This window comes from Alligator sinensis, unplaced genomic scaffold (assembly GCF_000455745.1).
Source record: "Alligator sinensis unplaced genomic scaffold, ASM45574v1 scaffold231_1, whole genome shotgun sequence".
NCBI classification, from domain to species: domain Eukaryota; kingdom Metazoa; phylum Chordata; order Crocodylia; family Alligatoridae; genus Alligator; species Alligator sinensis.
The window spans coordinates 1183830-1208264 of NW_005842003.1; the positions used below are offsets into that span (position 1 = coordinate 1183830).

Sequence of the window (24435 nt, forward strand, 5' to 3'; positions counted from 1 at the left end):
AAGAGTCAGCACTAGCACTGCTTCAAGGTCTTCTAGCCTTGTTTAAACAGTTGAAAGAAATGAAAAACTCAGCATAACATCTAATAGGTTTGTGACTTAATTATTGTGAATGAGCACCAGTTACTGGGAACTGCTTTTTGACTAGTTGAAAAGAAAATGATGTAGAAAAAAATTGGAGCGTCTAAGATCCCAATGATTTAGTCATGCTCAGTCCAATACGGCATAACACAAGATTTATTTAGGCATGTCTACACATCACCCTACATTACTGTAGCAACGTGATACATCACTGTACGATGCGCTATGATAACATAGCAATCACATGAGTCTACACGTGACCAGCAGCTACTTCATCATAGCAGCAAACTTCCCCATTTTAGCGTGCCCCTATGGCAAAGTAGCAGCTAAAATTAACTGTGCACTGTGTGCACAGCACAGTTTGGACAGTTATGGCCCCATTCTTTAATACTTCTAAAAGGAAGTACTAAAACATGGCACAGTAACAACTTTTTTTGCATGTATTTATGGAGGGAGAGAGATCAATAAGATCTAGCAAAAAAATCCTATCTAAATTCTCTGTGGTGACAGCTGGCCACTCACAATCTATGGTACAAGGATGGAGATCACTTACCAAAGCAGGAGCATTTGGAAAATGACAACAGATGAAGTTTACACTTGAGAGAAAGTTGTGAGCCAATAAAAGAAAACCTAGTGAAGTACTCTTTCCTGAGAAAATCTAGTGAAGTACCCTTCCCTGAGTGAGTGCAGAGTACGATGGGAAAGGTCTCGAGACAACAAATGCTTTTTTGTTTTTTTTTTCTTTTCCTTTGGTTCTGTATTATAACACATTTTGGCAGAGGACTATTTTATTTGTTTTTAGGAGCAGCCAGGTATAAAATAAAATCATTTCCTATGATGCAATGATTTTCCATAATTATAGTGCAGTAGTCTTATTAATATTCTTGGTATGGGGAGTTTGAAGTATTAGTAGGCCCACTGACTTGAGCTGTTTAAACGTACATTGGCATAAAAATTAGAAAAAGTATGAAGCAGCTATATAATCTAATATCTTTTCCACTTATGTTATATTTTGTCTATTAAAGCTTGCTTCATCAACAGTGGCCATGTCTACATGAGTTGCTGACTCTAAGACCTCTATAAAAGCATACCAAACCTGAGCCCTCTTACAGTCTGGAGAACCTCTCTGGACCTGAGCACACTGGGAGACTCACTGAGAAGTGAAGGACCAGTAGAGTGGCAAGGAAAGCAGAGATGCTGACATCTGGGGCAGACATAGCAGCCTCCATGCCGGCTGCAAAGAGAAACTAGGTCATGGGACCTTGGAGCTGTCTCCTATTGGCCAGGAGGAACCTGGCCAGAAGATAAGGCTGTGCTGGTCCAGAGAGAGTTGCCTCAGAGAGGGGAAATCATAAGTAAAAGAGAGTTTCTACAAGCCATGTGGAGGTGTCAGATTGATGACCAGAGCTGGACTAGTGTGATGGAGACGAAGTAGAAATAAGTGGGATGCTGAGGGCCTGCAAACATCCCCTGGCAATGATGCTTTCAGCCTCAGGCAGGAAAATACTTCTGGAACTGGTAAGGTTGGAAGTTTAAAAGGGGTGTATGCCTGTGATATTGAACTTGACATAGCAGTATGGGTCAGTGAGTGGCAGGCTTATGCCTGATAGACTTAAACAGAGGCTGGACCTAGGTGGGGCCTTCTAATTTTGTGAGTGATAGAGATTAATTCCAGCTGGTCAGCTGGGTAGTTGATTGAACTGCTAGAAAACTGATTAGTAAAATGTGGACAGACTTCGTAGCTTAGCATTCACGGGATGAATCTACTGAGAAGAAGTTAATGGCCCCACTGTGAATTGATTTGATTGATCAAACTGGGGAGGGAATAATGATTGATTAATGTAGGTTGAGAGAGAAAGGTACTGCTCTGGCAAAGGGCTCTAATTAGAGGCCCTCAAGTGACTGCAGTAAGGAGTAAGCCAGATAGCCACTAAGAAGATGACTGGTCGGTAACCTAGCTTCAATATCATGTCTGTGGGAGAATGAGGCCCAAAGCAGGCCACAGGTCAACATCTGGTTGGGTGTGATACAGACAGGGTATAGAGGAGGATGAGCCCTGTAAAGATTGTGAGTCACTATTCACTACTGGCAACACACATCTCACCTCTCCTTATTCTCTTTCTTTAGGTAAGAGGAGATCAAGGGTGAAGAGGAGTGATGGCAAATCTGTCACCATGAAGTACTAGACTCCCACAATACCCTAACACCTTTTACAAAACAACAGGAAAATAACATTGCCAGATAGAGATAAGCAGTAGATAAAATATTTCAGATAGTCTATAACATACCCTAAGAATTGTAAGATAAGGCCTTTATACTTGTTAATTTTGTCACTTACAGTTCATGACACAGGGCCTAATTTGTGGGACATTACTTACCAAAGCAAAAAAAAAACCCAACATTTTTTTTTGAAGAAAGAAGCAAGAGGAAAAGCTATGGTGGCATCTTGGGTTATATTCTGTTCTTCTATGCTATTTATGTGTTTAGTTCTGCCTGTGTGTGAGGGTCCCATATCTGAGTTTTTAGTAAGCTCATCCCTTGGGGAATAGCCTTCATTAAGGATGGTGCACACCTCTAGGATGCAACATCTCATCTCTATCACACTTTATAAAGATTTAATATCAGCTGTCTTTCAATCCCAACTCACTCTGTTCTCTCCTATATTTGGCTATAAGCCTGCAGCACCACATGCTTCTTTATGCCAGGCATTAGGTCCCCAGGTACAAGGTCTGTAATTTTGCACATCTACAGTGTGTGGACATGATATATTGGGGAATATCTATTTTGTTCTCTCTTTCTGTACACTCCATCTAGATCTCTCATGGATATTCTCCAACATACACACACAAAACAGGAAGAAAAAACCTGGAACTGTTCCCTCCTACACTCCCAAATCCCCTGCTTGTTTTCCTTGGAGTTATTTACAAGGAGCAGTGAACGCAGGTCATGTCCTACATATAGGATAGATTATAAAACTGTTATCTTCACTGGGTAAGGAGTGGCAGGTAGTGTCACAATCATAAAGCTCAAAGGCCCTTTCTGGTTATTGTCTTGCCCCAAAATTAGAGTTCTCTCTCATAAACATTCTTCATGCCAGTTTGTCTTTGTGGCCAGTACTTCAGAAAATATAGCTTGGTTTATTTCTCTCCTCTGCCCGCTCACTGCTCATCTTCCTTCATATAAGGATATTGTGGAGGAATACAGGCCCATTAAATCTGCTCTCTCACTTGATGATGTAACTTAGAAGGTGAGTAGCTGCCAAATGGTCTAGTCACAATCTATCCTGTATTATGATGTGATGGCACATCAGCTGTTAGGGGAGACAGTACTTTTTATATTTTCTTTACCAGTTCTTATGTTATTCTGTTTTCAAGCTAATATTTCATGGAGCATATCCTCAAGGAATCCATTTCTAAGCACTTGGAGGAGAAGAAGGTGTTAGGAACTGTGCTGGTCAGGTGTACTGTTAACTAAAGACAGCGAGGGGGAAAAATGAATCAGATTCTATTGCCACTGCAGCTTAGGACAAGCGTGTACTTTTAAATTCCATATGTAAATATTGCATTAACATGTCATGAGCATATACATGTAATTTCATTTTGACAAAAGGAATCACAGTGTCTTGTATATAAGGACCACATAAATACTCAGTGATGGGTAAAAAGGACCCTTAACTGTGGAAGCAATTAAGCTACTCTACACTGTGCAGCTGTAATAGACTAAAGATATCCCTGTCTGTTGTAGCAGTTAACAAATACTGCCTATGTTTTGCTTTTTGGAGATTCAGTTAAAAAAAAGAAAAACAACTCTACAAGATTTCTCTCTGGACACCACTGATCTATATAGCACTGTTACAAATCTCTAAAACTGAAAGAAGAATTGTTTGATCAAGAAAACAAATCTGCCATTACCCCACAGGAAAAGAAAACGCTTCAATGCAAGCTTGTCCTATGGCTTGTTTACATGAAATTTTAGATATGATTCACTTTGATTTTGCTTCCCTTGCTGATGAAATAATACAGATTGCTCAGTAAAAGAACAAGTACCCCTGCAGGGCTCTTTAGGGTTGATTTGTTCCTTAGATATAGCAAAAAGCAGGTTAAGACAAGCAAGTTGGGAAAACCAGCTTGGACACGTTTGTTTGGTTGTAAGGTACCAGGTAACTATCAAAATTAATTAACTCCTTGTGGACTGTTCCTTCTTCATTAGCTTCATATTCTGCTATTTTTATTTTTAATCACATACTCAAATATTAATTATATACCCCTATTTTCAGTTACTTCCTATAGAGAAAAAGATATGGGACCCAAGCATATATCAAAACTGTCTTTAAAGAGTGAGATTTATCAGTGTTTCACATAAATCTAGAAAGCGATATAAGACTGACCATTTTTATCTGTTGCTAATTTAGTTTTAATAGTATGTTCTAACTTGGTAGGCATTTTAAATGGAACATTTTAAATGAAGGTTGAATTTTACCTTTTGAAGGCACAACATTGTTGGGATGTAGGGATAATCTCTTTTCTCATACATTTTGTCTTTCTCTGACTTTTCCTGAAATCCACACACAAAGGACTCCAGGGTTATGCAGACAATCCTTTTTTTCTTTTTCTCTCTCTCTCTCTTTTTTTTTTTTGTGGGGGTGGTGGTTCTATTTTGTTTTCTTCTGTTTTAGTTTTATAAAACAAGGCTGGCTTTGTTTGGGCATTTCAGTTTAAACTCTCCTTACTAGGGGCTTGATCCTGAAACTTTAAGCACTATAAGATACCTGAAATAACATTATTTAGACTTGTCAAAACCTCAGTTCCTTAAAACTACTTTTTTTTTAAATTAAAAAAACACATTTTAATTTAATTTTTCTTAAAAATGTTCCATAAAATCTGTCACTGAAAAGGTTGAAATATACAATAAACACAGTTAATTTAAGTCTGTGGGCTTAATTTCCATCTTTCCTTTGTGTAAATTGATCATCTTACTTCTTAGCAAAAAATATGTATATTTATAACGTCCAATAAATTAGAAAAAAAGTTCTGAAATTGAACCTTATGGTCTTCTACAACTTTAGTTAAAAATATTTTCATCTAGTAGGTGCCTCCTTCATGTGCACAGTATCTTTTCCACTTTAAGTCCTGCACTTTCTTTTTCTCAGAGGAATGATGAAGTAATAAGTAAAGCTAACGGCACTCTTTCTTGCATAGGTAGGTGCACCACAAACAGGTCTAGGGAGGTGATACTTCCCCTCTATGTGGCATTGGTCAGGCCACAACTAGAGTACTGCATCCATTTTTGGGTACCACACTTCAGGAGGGATGAAGATAACCTGGAAAGGGTTCAGAGGGCCACCCATTGGGTTAAAGTCTTACAGAAAAAACCCTATGAGGACACGAGAAGGCTGAGAGGTAATCTTCTGGCTATCTACAAACTCATTGGGGGACAGCAGGAAATAGGGGGTACACTGTTTACCAGGGTGCCCATCAGGGTAACTAGAAACAATGGCCACAAACTGAGGGAGAGCAAATTCTTTACAGTGAGGGTTGCCAAAATATGTAATGTGCTTCCAAGGGAGGTGGTGCTGTCCCCTTCCTTGGAGGTATTAAAAAGGAGATTGGACAGACCCCAGGTAGGGGTCATCTGACCCCAGCACTCTTTCTTGCCCATGGCAGAGGGTCAGACTCAACAATCTAATAGGTCCCTTCCGACCCTAAAATCTATTAAATCTATGAATTTTAAAGATATATGTCTTAAACCCCTTCACGGTACGTTCGTATGGAATTGCTGATACAATTTCAGATTCAGGTTTAAATTAGCAAACCTGTAACTTAATCAGATAGGAAAAAAGAGTTGAAATCTTATTTGTGAAAAAGAGAACAACACACTGTTTGTAAGTGATAAAAAAATTGGTAGCTAGTTCAAAAATACCTGTTGATGCTTCTTCTCTCAGATTAATGGAAAGGATATACAAGTCTAAGATATATTCATAGTGAAAACTTAAAAACAACGATTAATTTTTCTCCCACTCCATTTCACATGCAAACTTGTCAACTGAACTGTAAAAGCAAATTTCTTCAAGTGGTTTTGAAATGTATCACAGGAAGCAAACTATCTGATGCTGAGAAACTGATCTAAAGTATTTGGGTTTAAACTTTCAAAAAAATACATATTAAACAACTAGTATAACAGAAAGACACATTTACACAGCTATAAAGAAACAACTGTGCAATTACAATTTAAAAAAACTTGTGCAATGAAAAGTAAGGTTACATGGGCCTGAGTAATGCCTGTTTTATGGATGTAAATCAGAGTATTTTAATTTAAATCAATTGACTTACCTGATGTAAAGCAGTATATGCAGATGCCAATTATATGCCTAGAAAAGGCCTAACATTCCTGAGAATCTCTAACTATTCAAGCGATTACATCCACAAGAAAAAGAGACTTGTTTTGTTACTTCTTTTAATTTTGGCAACATATTTAGGGAAATCAAGACTACAGTTAATATATATGTATAGTTATATATAACCACAGTGTGTGTATATGCTAATAAATATTTATCTAATATGAATAAATCTATATAATCATATATGTATGTTCATACAATATGTATTAACATGTATATGTGCTCATATATTATAGATTATGCATATGCAAAGTGCAAGCATTTCAGAAAAAAACAGGACACATGCTCACAATTGCATACTGATCAACATCAATTACTTATTAACATGTAGTTTCCTTTTGTATCAATTCCTTCTTCCCCGTCCTCATGAAAAATGGCTTTTGACACTCTGCAGAATAAGGGAGCATTTGTTCTTTGTGTGTTATTTGTTTGCGTTGCTGAAAAGGACAAGAACCCCAGCCATGGACTATGACCCCACTGTGATGCTCAAAACATAGAACAAAAAGATAGATACCACATACAACTCAGTTCACCTGTCAGAGATAAGACAACCCCAGAGAGCATATTAAGATTCTTTAAAGGAATAAAAGGGAAGCTGATTATTTGAGAATGCCAGACTAGCAGGCCTATTTGGGCCTGGGCAGGGGTGAGAAAAACCATAAGGACTCAACTCCATTCTAGACCCTACTTAGAGAGGAATGGCAGCTGAAGACCAATAGTGATCGTCTGACAGAAACACTGGAATAAAACTTCAGGGTCTGCCTGTCTCTGCCAGACATTGAGTAGGAGCATCTATGATAAAATGAACTTATTCAAACCTTGTGGAGAAATAATGTACATTCCTGAAAGTTTTATTTACTGTGGTGGTAGGCAGGGGGTCGCCTCAGCTTGGCAGCCATGGAGGCTCAGCTGGTGCGGAGCTCACAGTGGTGGTGGTAGCAGCAGCAGCAGCAGCAGCAGCAGCAGCAGCAATGAGTCTTGCCACCCTGCTTTACCATCCCATGTTGGGTCCCGCTCACTGGGCCATGGAGGCAGCTTCTTCCCAGTGCCAGTTGAGCCAGGCCGCAGCCCCAATCCCAGATGTGTATGCAGAAATCTAGGGGGTATGTGCCCCCTCATGCTCCTCCAATGTGTCACCTTTGGCACCACTTACTGCATCGCACCTATGATGTTGGGCACCCCTCCATCCCTACACCCCTAAGCCTCACATAACCCCCCCACCCCACACACTGGGGAGCTGGGGCCTGGAGTTGAGGGGAAGTGGGTTGGGAATGAGGGGCACCAGCAGGGCTGGAGGTCTCTGAGTCAGGAGTGAGGGGCACTGGCATGGCCAGGGGGGCTGTGGCTTGGGAATGAGGGGTACCAGCATATCAGGGAACAAATGCCTATAGAGATGCACCTACCAGCTACATCTACATGTGCACTTTACTGCAGAGTAAACTAATTAATTGCAGAGTAAAGTGTCACTGTCCAGACATGCAATACTATTAGGCTACAGTAAACTAATTAACACAGTCATAAGCTAGTATTGTCAGGGACAGTAAATTGCACCCTGTCAGCCCAGCTATCAGGGAGCCAGACTCCTGCTTGCTGCCTACCCACATGGCTCCGCCCTTTCGGCACTCTCATGCCCCAGCCAGCCCCTCTATTGCCTGATGCCACCACCTGGACCCTACGGCAGAACAGGGAAGGAGTGGCACTAGCATATGGCGACATGTAGAGGGTCCACAGGGGTGCAAGTGCACCCCCTGAGAGTGCTGGTGCACCCCCTGACCAGCCATGCTCACTGCTTAGGTGATGGGTAGGGAAGGCAGGCCAGAGTGCCAGTGTCTCCCTGCAAGCACCAGCCAGGGAGTGGGAGTGCCATTGCACTCCCAGAAGCAGCTGCACCTGGAGCAATTGGCTCCCAAAAGTGGCTGCAGTGATCGGCTGGAGCGATTGGCTGTGGGGGACCACCCCCCAGTTGCTGATGTGTTCCCCTTACTAAGGCAGCACTAGTCTCCCATGCTCAGAAAGATTAAAAAACTAACCCAACATGGCTGCTTAAACTTTGCTAGCAGTTACAGGGATGTCTCTCTTTTTTCAGTACTTTCAGTGCAGATGATGAAAACATATGAGCTGGTTAGGATTTACACAGACATATTTGGCATCCTTTCCAAATGTGTTTAAATTGTACACCATGATTTAAATCTGATTCCATTTCTATAAGAGAAGCATATGTTTGTGCCAAAATAATTTTTTTGTGGGTCACAAGGAAATGAGTTAACACAACTGTTTTTTAAAGTATGATGTACACTGATCAGAAAAGACTTTTCTATTTTTCCCCCCTTACATTGGATTGTCTACCTCTAAGAGGTCCGACGCTGGCGGTGTATTCCATCTCCTATTGTCAGAAACTACAGTTATAGTTGTGAGCAAGAAAAGAAATGGAAGACTGGGACCCTTCATATTTCTGTATGAGCTTAAATAGTTTGGTATGATGGTGGGTTTTGGTCATTATCTTTTAATTTTGTAAAACTTTAATGCAATGAACTTTATTCAAATTAGTTAACTCATTTAACATGAAGGAGGAACCAAACATTAAAAGCAAATTACTTTTCATAAAAGCTTACCTTTGAAAATGCAATGACTAATTAAGGCAGGCATGTATTGATGTGTAAATAATGAAAGATAATATTTATGCCTGCTTGTATGGTTGTGCAGCATTTACTAAACTAGTACCTTAAACCTATCTGATTAGGGATATTTAATCTTTATGGTAAATAAAAGGAAATGCTCCAAGACATCTTTGTACATCTTTGTACAGTGCAAACACCTACGCATGATTCACAAGATAAACACAGAAATTTCAAGTACAAATCCACAGTGTCAAAAAATGTATGTCCTGTTTTGGTCTTTCTGAGTTATTTGCAACAGAAATTGCTGTATTATTTTTCCATAGTCAAAAAATGAGTGAAAGCTATGAGTTGGCATTTTCCAAGGGGTGCCTTGAATTTAACAAAGTTGAGAAGCACCCTGTAGTACCTTTAAAAGGATCTCATTACACCCCAAAGTCCTGCACCATTCTGGTTGAGAATCACTGCTCTGTAATCACCAAATGGACCTACAAGAATAAATTATGTTTTTTTTTTCTTATTACTTTTATCTATTTTGCTTCCCTAAAAAAAAACAAGTGTTTAAAAATACTAAATACAAACCCACACTACCTACACGCAAGAAGTAAAATTAATTACACTGCTTTAAATAGGGGGTGGAGAAAAAAATCCTGGCCTAGGCAGCAATGAAAAAATAAATAAAAAAGGAAATGGTAGCCAGCTGGTGAGAACAAAACCTGTTTATCACTGTAACATAGAGGAGCTGCCCAATCTAAAGAATTTTGGGGTCTTCGTTATACTTGAAGATTAGAAGGAACTGAAAGACCTAATGCTATCCAGGAAACTGCAAAAAACAAACAAACAAAAAAACCCAAAAACCAACAACCCCCAAAACAGTCATCAAATGTGAATACTCAGAGAACTGGGGAAGACTGAACAAAATAGAACATGCTGAATGGACTTTACTGAATTGAGGAAAAATACATTTGTGTTGACTGTCGGTATGAGACTTTTCATTTGGAAGAAGCTGCACTGGATGTTAACTGTCTTTTAACTGTTTTATAAACCAAGGAATATTTTTTTCTACCCCAGGACTAAAAAATTAAAGAATGTATTTGCCCTCTTTCCAAATGTCTGACAATAGCAAAGAGAATTCTGTAATCTGCATCACTGGAAGGGAAAATGAACTAGCAGTTGGCACAAATGACTGGAAGTCAGGAGACCTGGATTTAAATCCTAACCCTGGTGAAGTCAATGGCAGAGCTCTCATTGACTTCAATAAGACCTGGAAGTCAATGGTAAAACTTGCATTGATTTCTCTGGGGCCAACATTTCACCCCTTGGCTCAATTCCCAGCTCAGCCATCAACTTGCAACTTGACATTGGGCAAATCACTTAACCTTCTGGTGCTTTAGCATTCCCATCTCTTGGTTTAGAATATTAATACTTACCCACCTCTGTGAATTGATTTGAAATTCAGGGAATCTGTTTAGATTTCAAGGTACTTGCAGCAGGGCCTTACTCCCTCACATGAACACACACACCCCTTTTTTTCTTTTCACCTGCCTTGTTCATCTCAATTAATCTCTTCAACTAACCTAATACCTCTTGTAGAAGTATCCCTCCCCTTCCCTTCCCTTCTATACTATATAAAATCATTTGTTCTGTCAGTCCTTACATGGCATCTTATGAAGTAATTCAATGCCTATGAAAGCTCATGCCTGTCTGAACTAGATAGTCTACAAAGTGCCACACTGCCCTACTATCTTATCAGAGATCATTGTTAGGAAGGAATAGCTTTTTTTTCTTTTTCCTGAGCCTCCCTACTACTCTTTCAGGAACCTTTCCTGAGGTTTGGCTGCATTTATTCCCACAGATTATTTTTTTACATACCCACTATTTGTGCCTCCCCCCCGTCTCTTTCCTCCTCTCTCCATCACAAGGCCACAAGGGCCTCCTGGTCAACTTCCTCCTGGCTCTGGCCAAACTTACCGGCTACCAGGCCAGGAGGACAACCCTTGTTCTGCTTTTCTGTTACTCCTCTGCTCACGTCTCCAGGAAGAGTTTCATTGAGTGGCTTCCACTGGCTCCTTGGACATGTTAGAGGGGCAGTGGGTACTGGTGAGTGTTCTTTGCTTGATGCATCTCCTTGGAACTCTCCTTATCGACCTGTGATCTTTACTCCTCCTCCTCCCAAGAATTATGTTGTTATATAGAAAAAAAGCAGCGCTCCTGGAACATGCTGAGAAACAACTGGAGGCTGGGTCCTCCAGAGACGCACCTGGCCAGAGCATCTCTGTAGCTGCCATGTGCCCATGCTGTCTCAGAATGCTGCCTCAGTTTGCTGGGGCAAATAGGACTGGGGCAAGGCTGCAATGGTGGATCAGACCCAGGCACTGTCCCAGGTAAATAGGTATGTGGGTGTGGGAAAGCTGGGTGTGGGGAGAACTGTGGGGGTGAGGGGACTGCTCAGGAGCGGTGGGTCCCTCACCCACCTCCCCACATGGCACACAGCCCCCCTAAACCCACCAAAAGCAGCAGCAGCAGCCATCAGGGTGCTCATGCCAGCTCCAAGCACAGACCAGCTTCTGGCATGACTGCTCCTGCATGAAGCCAGCCCAGCCTGACTGCACAGCTTCTGCCTGCGATGCCGGAAGCCATGGGTGACAGCAGGAGCTGACCCAGTTTTGTCTGAGAGCTTGCAGACTACGCCAGGCCTGCGCCATGTGCAGCCACTGGTCTGAGGTGGCACTACACTGCTAGGGTGCTCTGTCAGGAGTTGGCATGAGCACACTGATGGCTGCTGCTATTGCTGCTGCTGGAGTACTGGATGTGCACCGTGCAGGGGGCCAGTGGGGGATCCACCCCTCCCAAGCAGTCCTTTCACACCTACAGTCTCTCCACCCCTCCATACCCACAGACTTCCCCACAATCCACTCAGAAACCCCACACCCCCAAACCACTCCACAATCCCCCCACCCACATAGCCACCCACAAACTGCAGACCCACCCTTCCACACCACTTCCCTCACAAACCCCACATCCCCCCCACACAAATCTCATACCCTGCATGCCCAGCCATCTGGCAGGATGGGATAGGACCTGCTGATGGGAGCTGTAGCTGCAGGGGCAACTGCCACACTGCAGCCCTGCCCTGTGTCCACACTAGTGCTGGGACATGCAGTCCCAGCCTGTGGGGGCTCCTGGTCCCAGAAATCACTTGGGGAGGGGTGTGATGGGCTTGGGGGAAGGGTGGAGGTGGTAGCAGGGGTGTGTGTGTGTGTGTGTGTGTGTGTGTGAGAGAGAGAGAGAGAGAGAGAGAGAAAGAGAGAGAGAGAGAGCACGAGCGATGGAAATCAGGGGAGGGGGAGAGGTCCAGGTAGGAGAGGCCACTAGAGCTGGGCTTAGAGCCCCCCTGCTCCCCTACAGCAGCTTGTGCATGGGGAGGCTTGGCCTTGCCCAACCCAGTCCCTAAGCCCCCATCAAGGGCTTCCCAGGAATGGCATAGGGATCACTGGGGCCTGGGCACAGGCACAGGGAGCAGAACAGCAAGGGCTGGCACTGCTCAGAGTCACAAAGCAGCGCATGATACAGCTGAAGCTGGACTTGTGTCCTGGTGCTGGGATGGAACTGTTGCAGGAGGGAGTTAATGATGGCAGGCAGGGGCTATGGGTCAGGTGTGAGGGGCGTTGGTGGGGCTGTGGGTTGGCAATGAGGGGCAAGGGCAGAGGCAGGGCACCAGCTTGTCAGTGCTGCTTAGCTATCCACATCACGATGATTAAAGGGGGCGGGGGCAGGGGCAGGGGCAGGTCTGATTTTTCTATGACCAAAAACCCAAAAGCAAGCATCAAAGTGTATAGATATTTAGAACTTATAATTTATTATGATAATAATGGCACTGGTAGGCTTCCAAATTGCTTTAAACTTGTAAATATATCAATAAAACATTGCTGAACTGATCTCTTTATATATATATTGGCATTTCATTTTAATTGTGGAAGAACACAGATTTTGGGTATTTTAATGAGAGAATTTAGGTTTTCTTAATGAGAGAATTTGCAATTTTTTAAGAGGGAACACCAGGATCCCTGCTGGTGAGGTAAGTGGTGGGACTCAGCAGAGGAGCCTACCCGGGTCCAGCAGTGGGGACATAGCTGGAGGGCAGAGAAGGTGGCTGACCTCTTGGCCATTTGGGGCCAGGAGGACATGCTTCAACAGTTCAAAGCAGACCACCACAACAAGACATAGCTGCCCAGATGGCAGAGCGGGGACACCAGAAGACATGACAGTAGTGCCACCCAAAGGCCAACTGTGCAGCCAAAGCCCACTGCAGCTGGCCCAGAGGTGCAGGAGGCTCTGATGTAGTGCCCATGCCACAGCCCAGGAAACCATGCAGTCCCTGTCTAGGTCTGGCAGGTGTCCAGCCATGGGGTTGCAGGTCCATGGGGGCAGAAGCTGTTGCAAGTGAGTGGCAGCAGGCGGGTGCAGGGGTCACTCTAGGTTAGGGCTATTTCATAATTCCAGCTGGCACAAGGGTCTAGTGTCCCCAGATACCAATTGACTGGGCCTCAGAAACTCCTCAAGGCAGCTCAGCCTCTAGCTCCCCCTGGCTGAAGATCCTAGAGGAGTTGGGCAGGGTCAGTTTGCCCCAAGTGGCACAATTTGCCCCACATCAATGAAAAGACAATATGACAATCCATGAAGACTTCCTGTTGTTGGTGGTGTGGGGTGTGTGTGTGTGTGATACTTAAGGAAAACCTAGCAGATATAATAGCTTTGCCTTGACAGAAAAGTCAAAGAAAATATGAATTCTTACTAGGCAGAGCTGTAATTACTGCATTTGTACAGCAGCTGAACTGTAATTCAGAATAGATCTCACTCCTGAAAATCTTAACAGTTTTATGAACTGCTCACATGTAGAAGGGTTTTTTCCAGGATCAAGTCCTAAAATAAAACTACTGATAAATAATTACAACCTGAGAGAACCAGGACAGCTGCAAGTAATGCAAACTGCAAATTTACAACAGCTCGTAGAAGAAGTCCATGATTGTTTATTTGCCCTGCGTCATTTGGACTTGAAAATACTTAACCTTGGTTTTCAGCAATATTAATCTACTATTAATATCTCTATTGTAAAGATCTGCAGAAAATAGATTTTCAAAATATAAAACTGCATATAGCTACATGCTTCCACTTTTATTCACATTTAGTTTTGTATTTAATGAAGCAGACCGATACACCCTGTAATGGTAGCAGACTGCTACTAAATGATCAACACTGAATTGCACTTAGAGATTTTTTTTTGGTAAAATGAAACCCTGTAATGATTTATATTTGGAAAGGAAAAAGAAAAAAAAAACAACAAAAAACCCAGCTCAGCTTTTTTGCCATGTCCCTCTTAGAACTGTTTTTTGTGGGTTTTTTTTCAATTGCCACCTCCTATTTGTCAACTAGGATCTTAATTTGAAATTCGTGTGGGTAAAATAATGTGCAATCAAATTATATTAATATAACTAAACAAGTTTTCTTTCTTTTCCTTTAATTAGTCAGCTGTCAACTGGAGCACAATTTACCTGCTGTTTCCTTGCTCCTCCTGGAGGGAGAAAATTGTCCAGCAACTAAACCACAAGCTGAAGTCAGTTCTCTTCCAAGTTCTGCTACTTGATATCATGTGTGATAAAGTCACAGACACTTCTTTGCTTCAGGTTTGCCTTATATAAGATAATGAGTGTAAATAAGTTCTTTATTTTCAGCTATAGGTTTAAGAACCCCTTATAGAGATGGATAATTACTATCCTCCACCCCTGGTAGATTGATGGTGAAGTTACATGTTACACTTAGACCATACTAAAGGCACTTAAAATGTGAGTGTCTATATAATGAAGTTCATTAATTCATGCTAAGTGTCCTCTGAACATTTCAAAGTGATGCCACTTTAGGGGAGAGTTAACTGTGGGTTGTGATATCTAGGTCATCTTAGGGTAACTTCAGTCTTCTCCACAGAGATAAAATAAGCAGTCTCCCTGCGTCCTGGGATGCACAGCTCCCAGGCCACCCCTCTGACCAAGAACAGGGATAGAGCCCATGTGTGTCCCTGCTCCTAGCTACACCCCTGCTGATCAGCCATCTAGTGGCAAGTCAGCACCGTGCTGGAAAAAAATGGTATTAGCCCTTAACATTTGACTGCTCATAGCACATTCTAATTTTAACATTGCTTAAAATTCCACAGATTTAGTATGGACTAAGTGTATTGTGTACTTCACTCTAAGTAATGAGACACATTTTAATTTGAACTATATCTTCACTGCAGTCCAGACCTGTATCAGTAATTGAAACTTGTTAAATATAGCTGAACAAGCTTTAAACTAGCTAGTTCATCTACTAACACTAGTTAAGTCCCACCCAGGATCTTGATACCAGTATTGTGTCTGGTACATAACTCTAGGTAACCTGGAGAGGAGAGGAGAGGAGAGGAGAGGAGAGGGACTAGAATGTGTTTAAATTGCTCGTTCTAATTATCTACTTTGAAAGAGACTCAGGCACCATTATAAATAAATAAATAAAAAGCTTTGACCTGATGATAAGTTGTGTAGTAACTGAGATAGAAAATAATACCAAAAATATTGTAATGACCTCACCTGGACTTCAGTTATGATCACACTTTCTCAGAAAACACGTGAAAGAAATTACGGAAGTTTAGAGACAGTAAACAAACGTTAAGAGAAAATAATAAGAATATGAATGTATAACCCAGAGAGGGGATATATGAAGAAAAAGTTTAAAAGTATACAGCTAACGAATAGTATTAAAAAGTAAACTGAATATTTCTATTTACTTTTTCTCATAATACAACAACTACAGGTTGTCAATGAAACCAAAGAAAACAACTTAAAACTGATAAAGAAAGGAAGGAAGGAAGACTTTTTATACAGCTGATGATTAACCTGTGGAATTCAGTGCTACAAGAAGCCAGTAGTTTAAGTAGGATTCATAAAAGGGCACATTTGCATGAAGAGAAAATCCACAATTGCATTAAACAGGCAAAATGTATTTTTTAGAAAAATCATAATTTAGGGCACAAGCCAACTGTTAACTACAGAGGCCAGGAAGAAACATTATTCTATAATTGTCCCCTTATGTGGGTTTTTTTTTGTATCTTCCTTTGAAATAACTGTTTCCAGTCACTGTTAAATACTGAAGACTGTTAAACAGAAGAGGGATCTGTTCCAGTATGACAATGCCTATATTTCTAAATTGAAAAGTCAAAATGTAAAGGAAAAAGTTCTCAAGGGGAAAAAAAACCTGTAATTTACATTATAATACTACCTTTATATGGCAATATTAGAGAAACAATTAATGCACATTAAACAAGACCCTGCCTTCTGCACAAGTGACTGGGTTTTCTTTAATGTAACCTGCAAGGCCAAGCATGGGGAAAGATTTAGAAATCTTCTGGTTCTGCAGATTTTACTAATTAATAGATCTTTTTCTACTGCATTTTTCATAATCTTCTAACGTTTCATTTTTTCTCTAACATCTGATACCAGGGCTAATAATGTGAAAGAGACTTTAGTCTAGATCTGACCTTCACATACACTGGTAATATACCATACTGCTTATTCTAAGAGAACCAGCCCACTTGCCCTATTGTTTTACTTCTGTGGAAAGAGACATCTAAGGAACAAACTTAGGAAACTGAATTTCATTATCCATATTTACTCTGGTTGTAGTACGCTCAGCCTTCTTTCATTTGTAATAACAAGCAAGGTGCATTGCTTTCATTAGTCTTTCTAGCTAACACATAGAATGCATCAAAGGTTACAGAAGGTTCTATGTTATTGTGCTGAAAATTATCTTTTCAAACTTTAAAATGAAAGTAAATCCAAAGCAATTAGTTATAACGGCATTGTTTCATACTGGTTGAAATTAAATGGTAAATATTTGAAGTAATAACAATTAAGGACTAAGATAGCTTTCAAAATGCTGTTTCCATGGAAAATCCAAATGAAAATCCAATACAAATTCTGATTAAAACCTAACCAAGCAAAACACTGCAGATTACCTAGATTCCAATTAAATGTGACAAATGAACACTTGACAGGTTTCAATTCCAATTCTATTTATGTCAGAATGATCCATTAATATTGAAGATTAAATTACCCGAATTTGAGCAATACAATTGCACTATATAGTTACACAAGTGGACTTAAAACTTGGATCAGAGAAAACTCTCATTCAAATGTCAAATGCTACATATACAAAGAACCAAAAGTGCATTCCATCTTCTCCTGTCATTAGCCATAGACCAGCACTAAGAAAAATTACTAGAGGCAGATGACATGGCACTATCAAAATCCTGTATTTAACAAGTGACAGCAGAACCTAAAAATCTGTAGAGGATCATTTTAATCACAATGTCACCCATTTTTCAGGGGGCTCAGTTCAAGATTTGTGATTATAAAAGAAATTCTCCATTACTACCTGCAAGTCTTGAATTCCTCCTATTGAGACTTTTCAATTGTGACAGTCTTTTGTCAATTACTATATTTTCTCACATACAACAAACACCTTCCCCCAAAACTAGCTGGTGAAAACTGGGGTGTGCATTCTGCAAGAAAAATGGATTGCCATAGGCTCAGACATTTAGTGGTTAGGTGGCGCATCTACAGAAGACACTAAAAGCACAGCAGACTAATTCTACTTCACATCAGTGTGTCATGGTGTGCCATGCTAATGCACAGAAGAATTAGTCTACTGTGCAATAGCCTCACAAAAAACCATGTGACAGGACTACTGTGCAATAGCATTGGTCACTGTGCATTCAGTTAATACATGTTATTACTGGTACTAAACAAAATGTGCAGTAACAACAACTAATTAATGAAAGGGTAGATGAACCCAGGGAGAAGTAGCAGCATTCACTGCCACAGTTTTGGAAACAACAGCAGTTAATGCTGCCACCAGTCCCTCACCAACACATTTCCAGACCATGGCTGGATGACATGTCCTTGTGTGCTGCATTAGGCCAGGGTGTAGGACTGGTCTGGTCCTAAACCCAGCACTCAGACCAAGACCGAGAGCACGGCCCTGGACCCAACACCCAGGCACAGCACATGAGTCCAGACCTGATGCACAGTGTCAGACCCGGCATGCGACCCTGAAACCCATGTGGGGTTGAAATGGGTGTCCCTAGACCCAGCACACCAGGTTGGTCCACAGACCCCATCAGGTGCACAGGGCTGCTGGCATGCTAGGGAGCAGACTTGGCTCCCTGCCTGTTGCTACTTAGTTTCGACACAAATTGTTTTTCATGCTGCCTTTCAAAATCAAGATGCATATTATTTATGGGGATGTGCTGTATCTGAGAAAATAGGGTAATTGAATATAATTCTAGTTTCTCCACAAACTCTAGAATGTAAGCACACTAATCTATTTTATTTTTGAAAATGCTTAACAACTGAAACATACCATCTTTCCCAAGTCATTGGTATAAGAGCTCTTCCATTACTGACTTATAAAACACAGCTGTACAGTTTGTCTAAGTTGTGTGCATTGCTTTCTATGTTTTGGATATCAAAACATTTTTTAAGAGTTGCAAACTGATAAAAATATATCTGAACAGTACCTGCCTTTACTATACTGTGTACACTACATATAGCCAGAGCTTATGTTTATTTTTTAGCACTAAATTTCACCATAAAAGTTTTAAAAATCACAATTCAGAGAAGTCACTTAAATGCCTTGATCTTTTTTTCAATACCACACATATCCCCATGCCTGAAAATGAATTTTGTGTAGAAATATAATATATACGCATGTGCCCATGCACACATACACATACATATACACACACACATCTGGACAAATAATTTAACATAAAATAATTATGGTTTACATTTTTTGCTCAGTTCTTTGTATGACTTTAAATGGCCATGTATTATTGAAATGCAGACCTTCAGCAAATACAGACTTGCTGCAGCCATTTCTATTCATATACATTAGATCTGTGAATTTCCTGACCGCAGAGAATGATCTAATTTTTAGGTCAGTGGGCATGTGCACATGAGACACTACATTGATGTAGTGATGAGCTACAGCAACATAGCGCTGACAGGCACTAACTGTGATGCTGCCGCTACTGCGCAATAGGGTTGAAAGCGACCCATGCACCGCTGGGACTGTGCAATACCAGCAGGTACTGCACAGTCATTTGGTACTTTCGTTATCAAGTACTAAATGACTGCTCAGTACCAACTGTACAGTCAGGGGCACATGGAGACGAGCCCAGTATATCTATTTCAGGGATACAAACAAAAACTGCTATTAGCTACTCATGTAGTCTCTGAAAGAAGCGAAAAGGATGTGTAAAACCACACCAGAGCATTAAATCTATACCAAGTTTAAGAATGTAAAGATAGATCATCCTTCCCATATACACAGCTATATAAAATTTATCAGCAAACCCATTGTTTCACTGATCATCATCAACCTGTACACTTAGACATGTAGTACCCTGCTTTATGGTTTATGGGCACAATCCAAAGCCACTGAAATCAATGCTCTTGGATTTCAAAAGATGTTAGATCAGGGCTAGTCAATGGAGGACAGTAAGTCATTTAAGATTTGTCACAAACATAAAGAGTGTTTTTTCAAGCCCCCCGCCCTCTTTTTTTTTTTTTTTTTTTTACCAAGATGCAACATTTTTTAGGTCTTAGGTACAAAGAAACTCCTAGTTTTAGGCACAAAATCCCCCTCACATTTATTAAATATTAAATTACCATAATTTTGTAATTCCTGGAGAATTACTCATACTGCAAATCAGGGTGCATTTTTTCATTCCTGTATAAATGAGCCCTGAATTTAAGTGAGATGTTCTGAAGGTGTTTTCCACAATAAATTGTGAAGCAAAGGAAAAAAAAGAAATCAGTGCTGCTCTTTGCTAAATAATTCAACATGGAACTGAAACTTGGTATTGTTTAGAAAACATTGTACATAATATTAGGAGAATGGGAAGGCTATATAAGGGGGTTTTAAATTCTTATGTTATTTTTATTGATGCTGCACAACCTCAATTTCAGGAAAACTTCATAAGCAGCAGTTTCATGACCAGATAGGATGAAGAAAAGTAGAACAGAAGTCCCTCTTCAGTATAATGTAATTGCTTCATCCCAGCCTCTGCGCTGGTATTAAAAATATATATTTATTGGTCTCAGCAATGTAGTTTTAAAATAATATAAAATAAGAAAAAAGAGTAGGGAAAAAGTTGCTGATTTTATCTGTAAGGTTATAATCCATTATTTTGTATAGCTATGTTTAGCAAACTTTGACATTTAAAACAATTATAATTTAAACTAGTTTATTTATTTATTTATTTTGGACTGACCTTTCCATGTCTACTTATTATTGCTTGCTAGTGTGATTATGTGTGTGGATGTTGTGTTTGCCCCTACCATTTTCCATATGCTCTGCCTCACCAACACTGCCATCCGGCGTAGTCCTTTCGTAGTTGTCCTCTGGGAGTGGAAGGGCACCCAGTCTTGGCCCTGATGAACTCTTACTGCTTGGTGTTTCTGACTCCTCCAGACCGCTGTCATAGCAACTCTGCAATGACCCTTGATGTGGGTCCTGAGGCTGACTCACAACAGAAAACGTCACTCTACGAAATGGCTGCAAGAGAAAAGATTCTGAATGTCACTGAAAAGTTAGGTCTTTAAACAAGTGATTCTCAAAACATGACTTAAACAGAGAAATATCTTAACAATTACTATTTAAGAAAAAAAAACTATAAAGTTTTGTCCGACTTTAAGCAAAGTGTATAATTTTTAGAAAGATATTTTATGAGAAATTCTATGTATTTTTCAGTGGGAAACACTCTCAAGTACCTTCATGCAGTCTATCAAACTCCTTTCACAAAATAAATATGTTAGCAAATAGAAAAAAATCTGGTGTGCGTGTGTTTTCAGTGGGAAACACACCTACACATACGTACACACACACACATGCACACACACATACATCACACACACACACACAAGATGCATAATTTTGTATACTTTCTTTCTTCCTAAGATAAGTTTTTTCAAAGAGTTTATGAAACACTGCATGGAGGCATTTGAAAATCTGTGTACATGTGCACACGTGTGTATTTCACCCTAAACTGTGACTAGGGCTAACAACATGACACGCAGACCTTTTTAAAAATAATCAATATCTGGTTTTGAAAGACAGCCCTCTTAAGAAAGAGTGAGAAAAAATGTTCACTTTCTTAGTTCTGTTGCAATAAAAGTTAATACCTTGAGATTGGGTGTGTTGCCAGCTGATTTAATAAAGCCTTTAAAATACCACAGACACAGTTGACACCACATGCTTTCACTGCAGCCATGCAAACATTGATTGCTATGGATTTGTGCTCATTCAGAACATCAAGTATCACAGAACAAATCACTGTGGCTCTAAAAAGTTAATATTTTAACTCTACCACCCAAGAGTATTCCACAAAGTGGAAGAGATCTATCCTCCACATTTAAAGGACACTGAATGTACTCTGTGTTTATCCAAAACAGGGCAAGGTACTATGTTAACACTGAAACAAACTAAACATTATAGTTCATTTTCATAACATTTAATAAGATTTAGATTCTAGGTTAAATCAGTTGTAAGAAACAAAAAACAGTAATAATATATTTTAATTTGCTATTAACAAACTGCATTTTCAGTCTATGATCAAATTTAGAAAACCAGAAAATTACCAGACATTCTAATCTCTAATCCACTTGTGCCAGGCATTTGATTGCTCTTAGCTATCATCATCTTAGCACTAACACCGACATTATCACTTAGGATCTTCAAAGCATTATGCAAACAGTACCACAATAAGATGTTGTGTGTGCCTAGGGAAATCATATTGTTTTAAAAAAAAAATCTGGGATGGGGGTAAGGAAATCTGGAGGGGGCAGGAGATGGTGGTATGCATGCACACGCACACAAACACACACACACACACACACGTGCGCGCGTGTGCGCATCCACACCTTCCTCCCCATGCAGACACACAGATGCAGACACCAGAGTCCTATCCAGCGCATTTGCATGTGAGGGCACCGAACTCATCCAGACTTGAATCCATGGTGATGGAGAAACAGGGTGGGGAGAGACAGCACAGAGACCCATGGCTGGGCTCCTTCCCCCATGCACAGAGGCTGGACCTGATTGGACATGGCTCCTGTGCAGAGCCCCTGCAGACTCCACCAGCCCATGCTGCACAGCCACACAGTGCCACTCTCCACCACTGGTCACTGCCTAGAACCACCATATGTAGCCTGGGCCTTGGCAGCAGGCTCAGCAGCATGGCATAAGGCTGCCAGCAGCCGGTGACTATCCTGGCTCACCCTATGCAGCTGCCTTGGCCCTAGCCTCAGTCCTTTTCCCCAGCCTGCAACACCTACACTGATCCCCACCCCAGGCAGGAGGAGCAGTGCTCTGTCTAGCCTGCCTCCTAAGCCACCAACTGCTGCTCAGGAGGACTTGGGCCAGGCACATGTGGGCAGGGTGGTGCCAATCTGGGAGTTTTGCTTCATTTTTCATCAACCAGCTGGAATGTCAGGACAGCCTATGCAATTCAGGACTGTCCTGGCCAAACCAGGACATGTCAGGCAGGTTTACCATATGTCCAGGTTTTCTCAGGCATGCCCTATTTTTTGGACCTCTGCGCTGTGTCCAGGCAGATTTTTAAAATAAGAACAAATATCCAGGTTCTTTGCTCTCCCAGACTGGCTGCTTGGGGTTGGGAGATTGGCTCCCTGGGGTCATGTGTTCCTCACATGAGCTGCAGCAAGCCAGGTAAACAGAGAGAGAGAGAGAGAGTGCATGTGCAATGCAGGAGCTGCTTGGTGAGCAGGGCTGTGGGGGGGTGGGAGGGGCAGAGGTCTGTGGGCTGGGATTGAGTGGCACCAGCAGAGCTGGAGAGCCAAGGGCTGCAGGTCGGGAGGGGCACCAGCAGGGCTGGCAGGGGCTGTGGATAGGAAGCAAGCGGCACCACCAGGGCACTAGCAGCGCCAGGGTACTGCTGTTTGGGAGTGAGGGTCAGCAGCAGGGCTGGGGTGGGGGGTGGTGTTTTGTCAATGAGGGGCAACAGAATGGGCAGGGCAGGGCAGGGCAGGGCAGGGCAGGGCACTGGCATGCCATTGCCTCCCTGCCCACGCCTCCATGACAGGTGGACCTGGAAATATAGTATAGAAATATAGTAACCCTAGACATGTGGTCACCCTATGTAAGGTTAAAAGTAGGAATAGGTTGGACTACTCTTACTATTCCTTAGTATTCAGTAGTAAACTATTCATACAATTCATTCCATCCAGGATGAGCACACACTAACTGCAGAGACTTCCTCAGCCTGACAAAGGGTTTTTAAACCTGAAAGCTTGCTATAATTTTTTCCCCCAACTATTTAAATTGGTCTAATAAAAAAGTAGATGTTTTCTGTGTTCTTGGCATTCCTTGTCCGTCCATTCTAATATGACTATTTTCAAGTAATAGGAGATATTCTTAAGCACAAGCAAGCATGTATTCTACAGAAAGTTAAGGCTAAGCAAGTTCAATAACATTAATTATTCTCATTACACTGACAAAACTCAAGGATATTTCAACTGTTCTGACATAGTTGCTATATTCCTTTTATCACATTATTACCATGTAAGGTGACTGACCGCCTTTCTTGATTTCATGAGAGGAGATATTTCTGTTTTAGAAATATGAGCACATTATTTCCTGAATATGTTACAGTTACTAGTACATTCCAAGTGGCTCCCTGCTAAGATCCAGGGTATGGCTCAGTTTTATTAAAAGGGGAGGGAGGAAAGCTTATGAGTGTTATGGAAGTTTTCAGAGCAATTAGCTCCAAAAATCAAAATGCAGAACACACTAAAAATAAAATTATTTAGCAATTTAAACTTTTCTTCCTTTATACACAACTGACAAATTCCCGATGGCTCTAAGACAATATGAACAGCAAAAGTGTCAGCAAAAAATAATAAAAATAATGCTCAAAGCTAAAATGTTCAAACATCAAAACATTTTTAAAATAAGATTCCAAACGGATGTAGAAAGTTGACTGTGTAGCCTGAGCTCCAATAATATGAATATTTTTTCCATTACAATACACAGTAGTCTGTACTGAGGAATATTTTATCGTTCCCTGTGGCTGCTCATGGATCCCTAGTAGAAGAATAGTTGTGTATGTATGAAGATGTGCTACAGACCATCTGTATAGTGCTGAATTCTCCCCCATAGAATCATCATTCATAAGAACAAATGTCAAAATGGAGAGGTAAACCAATCCTCTTCTGCACCTCCACCCTTCCCCAGGGA

At 41.0% G+C, this 24435-nt stretch overlaps 1 protein-coding gene across 9 annotated transcripts in view; it reads right to left on the minus strand.

The window, feature by feature from the left end:
- The window catches only part of PCDH7 (protocadherin 7), a 401051-nt gene that overhangs the window by 195334 nt on the left and 181282 nt on the right, over positions 1-24435 (minus strand). For 5 of the 9 annotated variants that reach the window (XM_025201796.1, XM_025201799.1, XM_025201800.1 and 2 more), the window contains exon 2: positions 20520-20736. The exons of 2 other annotated variants lie outside the window; for them this stretch is intronic. In XM_025201796.1, coding sequence (XP_025057581.1) covers positions 20520-20736 — 217 coding nt within the window. Of the gene's footprint in view, positions 1-20519; positions 20754-24435 lie in introns of those variants that run through there. 2 more of the 9 variants (XM_025201801.1, XR_003093590.1) reach the window with 2 other exon arrangements.